The sequence below is a fragment of the Zeus faber genome (assembly GCF_960531495.2).
Source record: "Zeus faber genome assembly, chromosome: 16".
In the NCBI taxonomy this organism is placed as follows: Eukaryota; Metazoa; Chordata; class Actinopteri; order Zeiformes; family Zeidae; genus Zeus; species Zeus faber.
The window spans coordinates 22177222-22190957 of NC_137202.1; the positions used below are offsets into that span (position 1 = coordinate 22177222).

General features: G+C 46.8%; 1 protein-coding gene across 1 annotated transcript in view; it reads left to right on the forward strand.

The window, feature by feature from the left end:
* Window positions 1–13736, forward strand: part of LOC307242099 (ryanodine receptor 2-like) — a gene marked incomplete at both ends in the record, with an annotated part of 79692 nt that overhangs the window by 7846 nt on the left and 58110 nt on the right. Inside the window, 23 exons of the mRNA XM_080016434.1 lie at window positions 140–261; window positions 526–709; window positions 805–943; window positions 1939–2034; window positions 2372–2490; window positions 2724–2857; window positions 3434–3675; window positions 3865–4057; window positions 4162–4381; window positions 4698–4802; window positions 5086–5189; window positions 5305–5388; window positions 6414–6573; window positions 8722–8869; window positions 9150–9358; window positions 9458–9632; window positions 9928–10136; window positions 11472–11658; window positions 12058–12196; window positions 12289–12403; window positions 12601–12761; window positions 13298–13457; window positions 13647–13733. Of these exons, the coding sequence (XP_079872560.1) occupies window positions 140–261; window positions 526–709; window positions 805–943; window positions 1939–2034; window positions 2372–2490; window positions 2724–2857; window positions 3434–3675; window positions 3865–4057; window positions 4162–4381; window positions 4698–4802; window positions 5086–5189; window positions 5305–5388; window positions 6414–6573; window positions 8722–8869; window positions 9150–9358; window positions 9458–9632; window positions 9928–10136; window positions 11472–11658; window positions 12058–12196; window positions 12289–12403; window positions 12601–12761; window positions 13298–13457; window positions 13647–13733 (3492 nt within the window). The remainder of the gene's footprint in view (window positions 1–139; window positions 262–525; window positions 710–804; window positions 944–1938; window positions 2035–2371; window positions 2491–2723; window positions 2858–3433; window positions 3676–3864; window positions 4058–4161; window positions 4382–4697; window positions 4803–5085; window positions 5190–5304; window positions 5389–6413; window positions 6574–8721; window positions 8870–9149; window positions 9359–9457; window positions 9633–9927; window positions 10137–11471; window positions 11659–12057; window positions 12197–12288; window positions 12404–12600; window positions 12762–13297; window positions 13458–13646; window positions 13734–13736) is intronic.

Here is a 13736-nt window from a genome sequence, read left to right on the forward strand (position 1 = left end):
GGAGAGCTAAAGTGAGCTTAAGAGCATCTTTATTTATCCACAGAATCAAGACAGTCTCCATATATCACCAGTCCCCGTTTAAAAAAAAAAATAAATGCATTTTTCAAAGTATTTACTCTTCTAAAACGTCTTTCCGAAGGCCATTTTGCACAGCGAGGGCCACATGGATGACGGGCTGACGCTGTCTCGCTCTCAGAGGGAGGACTCTCACACGGCCAGGCTCATCCGCAGTGCCGTTAACCTTCTCACTCGCTTCGCCAGGTACTGGTGTCAGTTGTGCGTTCCCGGTCCCGGCTGTCTCAATCATTCCAGACGGCGGCGCGGCTCCGCTTGTTCACATGTACAATACAGCAATTAAACCTTGGGAAATGGCCAGATCTAAAGTGAGCTCCCAGCTTTAGAGTCATTTATATTTAAGGTTTAGGCGGGCCGAGACTCCCGACCCACTAACAGGCTGGGGTTTGAATAGAGATGTTACATTACACACTCGTTTCTGTTGATTGTGTCGTGCACGCTGGTTTACAGGGAACTGGACGGCCTCGGTCAACAAGAAAACGCCTCCTCGGTCGATTTACCAACTGAGACTGTGAGGCTTTGCCTGCGGGACCTTATTGGTTTCTTCAAGCCTCCGGGGGAGGGGCTGGGCCACGAGGCCCGTGAGAACAGCACGCAAGCCCTAAAGAATAGACAGAACCTGTTTCAAGAGGAGGTAAAGGTGGATACAATTGTAAAATGCGTAACTACGACACATTCCGTCCCGTGACCGTGCACGCCTTCTGCCCCCGCGCGCCTGCTTCCTCCCAGGGTGTGGTCGGCCTGGTGCTGGACTGCATTGACCGTCTCCACCTCTACAGCAATGCCCCTCATCCGGCAGAGTCAGCGGCGGCGAGTGATGCGGGAGAAGACTGGGAAAGCATCGTCAGCTCTTTCTATGGACTACTGGGTGAGGCTTGAAGGATGGGTCTGTTATTTTTTCCAGCCCGGGCCACCCCCTTATTGACACATTGCTTCCCATCGTTTATAACCTTTTCGTAGCACAACCTTGCTTTACCATGTAGAAACTTACCACTCTTCTGCAGCCTCTCACTGGGCATAAGCGTAGTGTTAAAACTAACGATATGGTGGCAGTCAAACCATGCTTTTTATGGTTTTCCAGGGTTTTATTGACTCTTGTGCACTTCCACAAATTAGCTGTTTTGGTTACATCTAATGGAAGGAACTAGAAAGAGGAAGTTGCTCCGCTTCAGCCCCTCCTCCCAAGAGTGAAGGCAAAATGTGATTTTAATGTCAGGGACGCAAACAACTCGCTTTTTGCCAAATGTTTTTTGGGTGACTCATTTTTCTTTGGGGGGGTTGGCAGGTGGCGACCCATTTTAGCATTTTCTAAGCAACTAGTGGTCTCCTTCCCTGGAATTATGTTAGAAGATGCGGACACGGCTCTCTGGATTAGAAAGAGCTCCAAAGCAGGAAGTAATGCTGCGTTCCCGGGAACTCAGAAATCTGCAATTCGTGCAGTCAGTGATGTTGTGTTCACGGGAACTCGGAAAACCCTAATTGCCGTCGCTAGACCCCCCGTCGGCTACCACCACAACTATATTTCAGACCTGTGGGAAACATATGGCGACTTTGGGTACCTCTCTCATTTCACCATACCATGTGCACCACTGTAATGTCAAACAGTTTTTGAAAAGGAGATTTTTTTTTTTAAGGGTCGTCCACATGTCGTCCAACATTTGCCATGTTGGACGACATGTTATCACAGTGGTAAGTTTCTCAATAGTAAACTGCTCAGTGAATGGTTTATAAAGGATGGGAACCACATTTTAACAAGGCCTCACTCGACAAAGTGGCTGGATTTTTCCTAACTTTAATTGAAATTGTTCCGTTGGTGTAGTGTACACCCTCTCTCCTAACCTCTCTTCCCGTGTTCCCTTCCAGCCGCTGTGATCAGGGGCAATCGCAGGAACTGCGCCCAGTTCTCCAGCTCTCTGGACTGGTTAATTGAAAGGCTGGATCGCCTGGAAGCGTCTGCTGGTCTGCTGGCTTTTCATGCATTTGAATCCTCCGGTTCTTCATTCTATACTGTTGGTTGGGTGGCTAAAACTAAACTTAATGCCGACTTGCCACACATTATTTCTCACGTTATTAGACTGTTGAACTGAAAAGTGCTCAGGTTATAAGGTTTCCCTGAATACACAAATACAGATTAAGGAATTATCATTACACCCTTATGAATATGAACTTTTCGCTCACATTTCGTTTTAGTCGGTTGAAATGATTATTTGTCATTCAAAGCAAAGATGTGTTGTGTAGCTTGGGTGTCTACCATGATGGAATGAGTACATAACAAGGAACATTTCTGTCATTTCAGGTGTGTTGGATGTTCTGCACTGTGTCCTGTTGGAGAGTCCAGAGGCTCTCAATGTCATCAAAGAGGGACACATTAAGTCCATCATTTCTCTTCTGGACAAACATGGACGCAATCACAAGGTGAAGTATGCAGAGGTCTATGCGTGCACATACTGAATAATGTTTGCGTGACGGATTTCAACGGAATCCCGAGTCCATCGCTGGTGTTTTTCCAAGTTTAGAGGTTTTTTTTACGCTAGGCCTGAATGGATGTTTAGCAGAGGCATTGGCCAAGGACGGGCGTCCTTCCATCGGTCCCCTATCATAGAATAATGCACTTGTGTTTATTGTGGGCTTTCTGGTTCGGGGCCCAGGTGCTGGAGGTGTTGTGCTCTCTCTCTGTGTGCCATGGCGTGGCGGTCCGTTCCAACCAGAACCTCATCTGTCACAACCTGCTGCCCGAGAGAGACATTCTGCTTCAGACACGTTTAGTCAACCAGGTCACCAGGTACACTGCTCCCTTTATATGGCATATGTTTTTCTGCCATTTCATGGTGTTGCACGTGTGTATTGTTATAGTGGTGGAAAAAGTGCATAGACCTTTTACCTCAGTAAAAGTACAAATATCCTGACGCAAAATTACTCTCATAAAAGTGAAAGTACTACACTGATCTTTCTACTTAAGTAAAAGTATATGTAATATAGTTGCTAAGTATAAGTCGTGGCTCTTAAATGTATTTAAAGTATTAAAAGTACTTGTCATATCAGGTGCCTTGATATAATAGAGACTATAATACAGTATAAAGAATTGCGTTCATGCAGTAGTAGTTGTAGTATCTTATATACTGACTAAATAAAAAGTAATAAGGCAACACTAAATAATAAGGGAAAATAAATAAGAACTATGTGTATGCATGCATGCCTCCCGCTAAGTAAGCACACTACGTGCTACATCCAAAGGTACTACCTAGTTCAGTAATATTAATAATAATAAAGTACAAGACATCACAATACATAGAGTACATTGCTCTCTCTCTCTTCACTGCCCTCGCTCCCCTCCTCCTTCTCTTCCTCCCCACCAAAGCATGAGGCCCAACATTTTCTTGGCCCTCGGGGAGGGATCGGCTCAGCATCGCAGGTGGTACTACGAGCTGGTGGTGGACCACGTGGAGCCGTTCCTCACGGCCGAGCCCACCCACCTGCGCGTCGGCTGGGCCTGCACAGAGGGCTACCACCCCAGGCCCACGGGCGGGGACGGCTGGGGCGGCAGTGGAGTGGGAGATGACCTTTACTCCTACGGCTTTGATGGGCTCCACCTCTGGTCGGGTGAGAATACAGAAGGAAAACAATAGATGGTACAAAATGGAGGAGATTCATTGGAAAAGTCATAGTAAAGGGGGAAAAAATCTTAAATCCCATGAATGCCTTTTCCCAGAGAACCTCTCTATTATTAGGAAGGAAAAAGGAATCGTCAGGGGATGGGGATATTTCATCTCTCCCCTCGTGAACGTTTAGGTTGCATCAGTCGCAGGGTGAGTTCTCCTTTCCCGCACTTGCTGCGAGATGAGGATGTGGTCAGCTGCTGCCTCGACCTCACCGCCCCCTCCATCTCGTTCCGGGTCAACGGTCTGCCCGTCCAGGGCATGCTGGAGAACTTCAACACCGACGGACTCGTGCATCCTGTCGTCAGCTTCTCTGCCGGTGTCAAGTCAGTTTGGTTGTAGTACAGACAATGATGGATCTCTTTTGTTTCCACTAAAAGCTCTGCGCTTAGAAAACCCGTTCCCATAAACCCATAATTCTGGGCCCCAGGGTTCGCTTCCTGCTCGGAGGCAGCCACGGAGAGTTCCGCTTCCTGCCCCCTCCGGGATTCTCCCCGTGCTCCGAGGCTCTGCTCCCCCGGGTGAAGTTGAAGGTGGAGCCGTGCCAGCGCCACACATTGCACCATGGGGACGGGAGACGGGAGCTCTTCGGTCCTTCTGCGCCCCTCGCGCCGCCCACCTTCACTCCCATGCCGGTAGACATCAACAAGGTACCGAATGGACGTAGATATAGTTTTGGGAGGGCCTGCATAGGCATCCTAGATATTAATATTCTTCTATAGCTAAGCCCACAATACAATATTATTCATCTTGTGGAGAGGGCTGGGAAACACCATTTCCCTGTACGGATCCATAAACAATTCAATCAATCTTTATCTACTCATGACAGAGTAGAGATAGAATTGCTCAGTTAGTCATTTTATTCTGCCCTGGATACATTTTTTCAGACTTGGTACAAACATAATGCTGCTGTAATTTTTTAGATGGACACTTCATTGCTTTTGTTTACCCAAACCACCTCCACAGGTGGTGTTGCCCTCACAGTTGGAGCATATCAGGGAGCGACTGGCGGAGAATATCCACGAACTCTGGGCGATGGACAAGATTGAGCTCGGCTGGTCACATGGACCCGTAAGAGAACTTGTGAAAAGTGCAACTACACTCGGTAACGCTGACTCTTCTATTCCACATGCTCTTGGATCCATATCTTCCCATCATGTTGCTTACAATGGGACATATAGTTATAATAATAAATCTCCCCCATATAGCTCATCTTTTCCCAACAAATGCCAGCGGGTACACAATTAGGCCCTCTGGATTTGCGGCATGAACATACTTCGGGCCTCGTTCCACTTGTTTTGGCCCGGCTCGGTTTTCACCCTCCTGAGAAGTGTCCGGGGTTGTGGTTCCGCAGGTTAGAGATGAAGGCAAGCGGCACGATCCCTGCCTGGTGGAGTTCTCAAAGCTGCCCGAGCAGGAGAGGCACCAGAATCTTCAGATGGCTCAGAACACCATCAGGTAGGCGTGAGTGAGTCACATGGTAAAAAAAAACAAAAACATGTTCACGACCCCTCAATGCCTCTGCAATGATTTCACGTTTGTTTTTTTTTGTTGTTTTTTTCTCTCCTCGGAGGACTCTCCTGGCTCTTGGCTTCCATATTGGACTGGCGGATGAGCATGCTGATAAACAAATGAGATACATGAGGCTTCCTGCCAAGTAGGTGTAATTATAGTCAAGTTAATGGTAGATTGCTTCTCGACTTCTTTCACTTAATTTGCAGTTTTATGATTTTACAGATGTTCTATAAATTATAATTCAGTGACTAATAGAAATACTGGCATGCTGTGGGTTCACAAAAAGGCTTAGGAATCGGCACCCTTCCTGCTTAAGCAAATTTCATTATTTGAAATGAGTTTCCTTCTCAGGAATGTAAGTACTGGAATAACTTGAAGACAGCCCCTTTTGTGCTGAAGTAGTTGAAAAGTCCTTGAAAGAAAATTAATATTTGAAAAGCTGTGATACTCCCCGGGTTTTAATATTCAAATTGTGACAGAATGAGAATTTTCCAGAATCGCTTTTATGATGTTATTGTGCCTGGAAATTGTCAATTTTATCCAGCATGGTTTAGAAATAGACACATACAACAGCAGATGACAATGAGATTAATAAGAAATAAATAAATCTTCTTCTTCTTCTTTTTCTTTCAGCTGCTCCCGTTAGGCAACAAAATAAAAATGATACATATGTATGTATGTATGGTATATAAACAATAGACAATGAGGCTAAGGTCATGTTATATTTTTGTAACTATGTTTTATTTGTTTTGCATGTAGTCCTTCAAAATGAAAATAGTGCTTGAAAAGAACAATTTAAAGTCCTTGAATCTCATTTTCTGATGCCAGAATGAACCCTGTTTATTGAAAGGGCTTTGGTCTAGACACAAAATGAGACACAGTTATGAGTTTAATGTCGCCTTCGAGGGCGCCCCTGGCTCGCCGGGTAGACGGCACCTTCTTTAAGGCTGAGTCCTTACTGCAGCGGCCCGGGTTCAGTTCCCGACACGAGGCTATTTTTGTATTTTTCTGTCACTATCAAATAAAGTATATATATATATATATATATATATATATCTTTAATGTCGCCTCCAAGGAAATTAATTTTTTCCCTTTTCTCATCCTTAACCCTGACATCTCAGACCCAGACGGTGTGGTACGCTCTCAAATGTATTTATTTTTTCCTAGATATGAGCAGTTTAGTGGCTTCCAGCCGGCCCCAGTCGACCTGAGCCAAGTGGTTCTGTCTCGAGCCCTGGAGGTGGTGGTGGACATGTTGGCTGAAAACGAGCACAACGTTTGGGCCAAAGAGCGCATCAGGCAAGGTTGGACCTGTGGATCTCAACAGGTATGTGTCACTCTGTCCCGATGAAGCCATTAATAATAACTTTTACTTACTTCCTGTGATCTTGTCCCGCTGGGCGCATTTTAACGATTGAAAATGAAACAGAGATTCAAATGAACACGTGAATAAGATTAATGTCGGCCACAATTATGTCTTAAATAGTATGGATCTGCTTTCTGTGTATTTCTGACCGTTGGCTCAGTGAATCTACTGTATATAGACTTTATTGGTAGATGAACAACATGTGCTTTTATAATGCAGAACCCAGACCTGCCAACCTGTATGCATTTTGTGTACCGGCTACGCCAAATAATTATGTATATATATATATATATATATATATATATATATATACACATACCATACATTTATTGTGTATTTAAACTACATCTCTCAGATCGAACCAGATGCTATGACCTGTGGTTCTGTAATCCCTCCCTCCCTCTCATTCATCATCCACTGATACGCAGCACACTGAGCGCTTATCATCCACGAGGTGTGACCCTGCATTCCTGAGCCAAAATGGGAAGTGGGAGGGTCATAATAAAGCACAAAAATATGACTGTAATGTTAACATACAAAACTTGAGATGAGCCGAGCAATCGGCCGTTGACCGGAACTGGTCGGTGTTCACCGGTCGATCAGTGTCAGACATATTTTAGGATTCTGTGCCGTGTCAGATTCACAGGCTGTTCTCATGTACGGTTCTGGTAAAAATGGTCCGATACTCAAAGCCGACACCACCGTAATGTGACGTAGCTGTGTAGCTGACGCTCAAAAAAGAGAGCGAAAGTAAGAAAATGTCGGCTGTTTGGGGGTACTTTAAGGTAAACAAAGAAGATTAAATAAATTATTAATCTGTTGCCTGACATGATTCCAAAATTGTGTGGATTGTGTTTCCATCGCTGTCACAGTGGAGCTCCGCTCCTGAAGAAAAGTTCTACTTCATTTTTCAGACTTGGTTCTTGGCGGTAAAACGAGTCGTTCCTTTTGATTCAGTTGGTTTAACGCACAGCGAGGGGAGGAGGACTTCCGGTGAACGAGAGTGAGAAGAGTCGGCCATTTATTTTATTTGGGGTTTTATTGTTATGATTGAAATTGATTTGCATAGTACCATATAAATATAATATAAATGTATATTTGCACCTTAAGTGAAAGAGACTTTCAATTGAAGTTTGAACTGGATGTTTCCAGGTTAATTATATGTTGTTATGTGTTCTACTAAAGCCCAGAAGAGTTACAGGTTGCATTATAGTGAAACTTGGTGACGGTCCCATATTCTATTTTATTGGAACTCAGTGACCGTTCCATGTTGTATTTTACTTTATTGGAACTCAGGGACAGTTTCTTGTTCTATTACTGTTCCATAGTGAATAATGAACAATAATAAAGCCAGTGTCAAAATCTGCATCAATCTCACTGTTGTGGTAACTGAACTGAACTGCAGCGGTGGTCCGTATGTGCAGCTGTCCTATCACGTGAGCCTGATCAGATCATGGGATGTAATTCTCATTGACGTACCGCAGATCGGAAATCAGAATCTGCAGGTCAGACTAAAGGTCAGGTCAGACAAAATAGCTGAAATCTGAATCAGCCAAGAAAATTGCAATCGTAGTTGGTAAACATGTTTGGCAACTTTACCAGATGATGCGTTTCAAGGGGTATATCCTTATGATATAAATGACTATATACTGTATAGTCAGCCGTAGTAGCTCCCATACAGTGTGATTGTCCTTGTTACCAGACGACCACAGTGTGAATAACTGGTGGAGTCATTCAGCTGCAGTAACTCCAACACCACGGAGACTCCCTGTTACACTGCTGTGCTACTCAAAATATTTTCTCGAGGTTGACAGGTTGGAGAACCTGAATGGCTCTAATTTGGATAGCTTTTTAAAAAATGTAATAGATCGTTACTGGATGAGGATCTGATTTGCTGTGAGCAGTTACCAGCGTACGATTATGTGGCAAAACAATAACCGTGAGAAATGGCTTCAAGTGATTGGCTTAACAGGGATAACTTAGGTCTTAATCAGGTCATAATAGAGGACGGCAGTATATGTCTCAATGTGTCATTTATACGTCCAATGTGAACGTCTTGTAAAATAACAGTATTTGCTCATCTTAACTTCATGGTTATTTCCCCGACAGGATGTGAAGGCAAAGAGGAGCCCACAGCTGGTACCATACAGCCTTCTGGATGAGAAGAGCAGAGGAGCAGGTAGAGAGGGCGTCAGAGAAGCCGTCTGTACCTTGCTGGCATACGGATACAGCCTGGAACCCCTCAACCAGGATCAGAGTATGTCCTGGAGCCCATTAGCAACCCTTATCCGCGATACCACTACGCTTAGGGTGGAATATATGTACATAAGGGTGCATCAGAAAATTCACAGCTTTTATTTTAATCTTTTTCATCACATTTAGATTGTAGGTATTATTATGGATTTTAGTATTTTGCTTACTTCCCGATTTATCAATGTAATTTATAGATTCAGCCCATGCATGGAATGGAAATGGAACCATTTGAATAGACTTTTAAATAATCAAAAGGCCATGTGGTATTTTTTCTGGGTTTGCAGCTGTGGCGGCAGACCTCTGTCTCACCTCGGCCGAGAAGTCCCGGATGTTCCGGGTGGATCGCTCGTACGCCGTGACCGAGGGGAGGTGGTACTTTGAGTTTGAGGTCGTGACAGCGGGGGACATGAGGGTGGGCTGGGCGCGGCCCGTCTGCCGTCCGGACAGGGAGCTGGGCTCAGATGACCAGGCTTATGTATTTGATGGATGCAAGGTGGGGTATTAGCATTGTGTTGTTATGTGCAGTACAAAAACTAATATAGGCCTGGGTGCAGGTGTTATATTTCATCACTTCTATTTTTTTAAATTCCAGGCCCAGTGGTGCCATCAGGGTGGGGAGCCCCTGGGCTGTCCCTGGAAGAGGGGAGATGTAGTGGGCTGTTTGGTGGACATGGCCGAACGCACCATGATGGTCACCCTCAACGGGGAGTTGCTGCTCAACGACAAGGGATCCGACCTCGCCGCCAAAGACTTTGACGTCGGCGACGGTCTGTCACAGAGTTTGACTCGCGGCCGCGGGACTTTTTGAATTGGCTGCCATTGAAAAGAAGAGCGTTCAGATATTGGCGTTGCATATTTTAATGTTATACTAAACGTATTTTACACATCGATCATTTATCTTGCCTTTCATCAAACAAACTGATCACCATATTCAATCAGTAACAAACCTTTATATTTGCTTCAATTTGAAAACGGTAAAACTGTACACGAGCCCTCTTTTATAAACGATGACATTCTATTATTTTGGGGGTTATTTTTCTACTCCCTTATCACCTTTCCCAGGCATGGTGCCGGTGGCCAGCGTCGGGGTGAACCAGGCTGGGAGGCTGAATCTTGGCCGCCAGCGAAGCACGTTGCAGTGCTTCTCCCTGTATGGCCTGCAGGAAGGCTACCAGCCCTTTGCGCTCAGCATGGCCAGAGAGCCGGCGCTCTGGATGAGCTGGAGACAGCCTCAGTTCACCTCCGTTCCGGCCGACCACCCCAACCTGCTGGTTAGTTTACACAGCTCAAAGGATCCTTTGGACCGTGGAGGCGGATGTCAGTCGACATGAGCCGGTGTCAAAACAAGATAATAACATGTTTTTTCTTCGTTGGGGTTACCAGACATGCTTCTACGTGTACAGTAAAGCAGGGCATCGAGTTTATTTTTGTTAATGTTTGAGTGATACATATACATGGACCAACATCAGATACCAGAATTGGCATTAACGCATTAATATTTTACAATATAATACATATTTCAGAAACACATTGCTGAAATTCCAGTAACATCATGATACAATGAGAATAATTCAATGGTATTGCTAGTCCATGGAAATAGATTTAAGTTAATTTACTGTTTTATGACCAGCGATTGTGGAGAATATTTTATTCCTAGACGCGGGGAATAAAAGAGCATAGAGTGAAGCCACAATCTGATGTGAAAACAACAATTATTTATTAAAGACTCGGCAGCATTTTGTAGCCTTCAAACCCCAAAACAGGCTTGATACTCACTCCGCTCCGCGTTTGGGTTCTCCGTTCCTCGGGCAGCGACGGTATGCGTATTGGATCGTGCCAAATATATAGCAGCGGGAAGGTCTCTGCGTTATGATTATTTAATAGGCGTGAGTGGTGCAAGTTCTTTGGTCCCGAATAAACCTATAAAAAAATCTATATCAAAATTACCTTAAGGAATGATGGTGAAACTCCTGTCAATTTGCCGCAGGAATTTCGTCCGGCGTCACTACATAATGTCGAGTTAACGGCAGAGTAAACAGGAGCTGAGTCTTAATTACATGCGAGCGGGGAGCGCTCACAGACGCAAGAAATGCTGGAGAGATCTGAAGGGGAAATGACGACGTCTGACACGTGGAATAGTTCTGTGTCTCCGTCGCCCCGGGCGAGGGTTATCTTATGCGCGTCGCGGTCGGGCAAAAATAACGTAAAATAAAATCGATATCAGCATCGTTTCAGACCGTATGGGGTGTTTGCGTTCGGCTGACGTACCCGCTGTGACTCCTCCCGTAACAGATCGGCGTGGATAAAGCAACGAGCGATCCTTCACGTATTACCGAGACATTTCCAATGTTTCATCGGGATCCATTAGAGTTTGTGTGTTCATGTGGAGTACGGCAGGCGCTCCATCGGTGTCTCTGTTGAGGGTGAATCAGGGCCACTCCGTCTGAGTATAGATGGAAATTCGAGCGGTCCCCTCCGGCGAATCTGACGTGCAAACTGTGCGTATTTGAAGCCTTTGATTTGGAAAAAAAAAACCAACCCTTTTGGACGATTCCCTCTTTTATCTCCCGCCTATTCGAGTGCTGTGTTTTTTCCTGTAATTGAAGGTGACCAGAGGCATGAGGACGGCCGACTCTTCCCCATTCCTTAGGGTGACTCAGCGCTCGTTCACACATCAGGGCGGAGGCGGCGAGATGGGCTTCTACCGACTCAGCATGTCCCTCCAATGCGCTGCAGTGCTCAGTAGTCCTGCAGGGGGCGCCCTGCCAGGGGCCGCCTGCACTATCTCCCCAGGTGAGGATGGCGCCATCTGACGTCACGCCCCAACAATTTGACATCGTCACGGCATTCGATTTCTTGTCAAAGCACCAGCGAGACCACCCCGGGGCCAAGAGTTGGAAAGGTTTCATTTCAGACCTTGTGGAAATGAGTGCCGGCCGCTGGCGATGATTAAATGTTTTCTATCTGGTTTAGGGTCTGCCAACCGGGAATCAGCTTTTTCGGCTTGTGTTGTGGTGTGATGGCACGAGAAACCGCCGCGCGCTCAGCGTTCCGCGCTGCGCAATTGCCCGGCCCGCCCCTAGAAGGACTTCACGACGGACTCCTTCACTGGGCCGCGACGTGGGGAATCCGGCGTTTGCGACGTCTATTCACCGGGCTCGGGGCGTAACCAACCCCTGTTCGTCTTCTCAGGCAGGAAGGAGATGGAGGAGGGCGAGGTGGACTCGGACTTTGAGGTGCTGATGAAGTCGGCCCACGGCTTCACCGGCTCCAGGGGCGAGCTGAACCACAAGGAGCACGGCCCCGACAAAGCGTCCAGGCTCAAACAGCGGTCGGTTGGAGGAGCAGTGGCCGTCGGAAGCCAACGAACATGAACGGAAGGCGAGGCTCTTGAAACAGGCGTGTGTGTGTGTGCGTGTGCAGGTTCATGCTGAAGAGGACGAAACCAGGCCTTGTCAGCAGCAACTCCTCCGCCCGCCTCCTCGAAGACGTCTTGGTTGACAATGACGGCTACGACCGCCTCGTCCAGAGCTCGATGGTAAGAGATGTAACGACCCGATGACTCCGGGACTAAATACACTCAGAGCCGAAAATGTACGTCGAAGGACGTCGAATAATAAGTGCAGTTATTTTAATGGTATTATTCTGAGTTTACTTAATCGACGCTTTTGTCCATAGAGAGGTGCAAGGGAGTCGTTTACCCCTTCTTCTTTTTTCCCGCCTTCCTTTTTTCAGTATTATCATTCCGTGAGGCTGCTCCCAGGCCAGGAACCCCTCCACGTGTGGGTGGGCTGGGTGACCTCCGGCTTCCACCACCGCCACGTGACCTTCGACCCGAACGGAGCCCGCGCCGTCACCGTCACCTTGGGGGATGACGGCGGCAAGGTCCTGGAGAGGTCGGTGCTCCGGGACGACGGGATAACCTTTTTAAAAGGGGGGAAACAACATCGATTTCCTCGGCGTGAATCCGGTTCGGAGGTGGCGACCGGCTGCACGCTAGCTGTGTTAGCTCAGTGCGAGGCTGCGGATGGGATCGACTAGCCTAGCTCTCGTATCATTGGGGAACCGCGCCTTCCGGCGTCACAAAGGCCGAGTTATTTAAGCGATACATTGCGGTGAAAATACAAGCGTAAAAACAAGATCTCTTATTTTGACTACGGCTACATTCACAACTTTTCTTTTTTGCCACACGACCGTTCATCCATCGGCTGAGCGCGGTGATTGTTACGCTGTGAAGTGCCCGTGAAACTCATGGTGGCAGCGCCGTCGGGTTGCCAGTTCACCCGGATGTGCTTTGTCAAATGAGCCCCGACCGGACCTGTGTGAGCTTCAGACATCCGCTACGTACCATCAAACAGCCGTCAGGGCGATTCATTACAATTCCACGCGTTTTACTTTCGGGTTCGGTTAACCGTGTCTCCCCCGCGTGCAGCGTGAAGCGCGGCAGCTGCTACGTGGTGTGTGCCGGGGAGGCCACGGGCCTGTCCCAGAGCAGGCGGAGCGCGGGACTGGAGATCGGCTGCCTGGCCGACACCTCCACCGGCCTGCTGACGTTCATGTCGAGCGGAGTGGAGATGGAGACCTTTTACCAAGTAGGCTGTTTTTTTTCCCCCTGTTCATAAGATTGAATTAGAATACAATAAATATTGTAATTTAAAAAATGTGGATTCATTGCTGATCTTTTTCGATTTGAACGAACACCCTAAAACTCAACTTAGCAGAGATCTGAACTTCATCCGGAAACCCAAATAACTGAAGCGCTGCTGTTGTGCCACACCCAGGTGGAGGGCGGCACAAGGCTGTTCCCTGCTGTCTTTGTCAAGCCCACCACGGCCAGCATGTTTCAGTTTGAGCTGGGATGCATCCGGGTA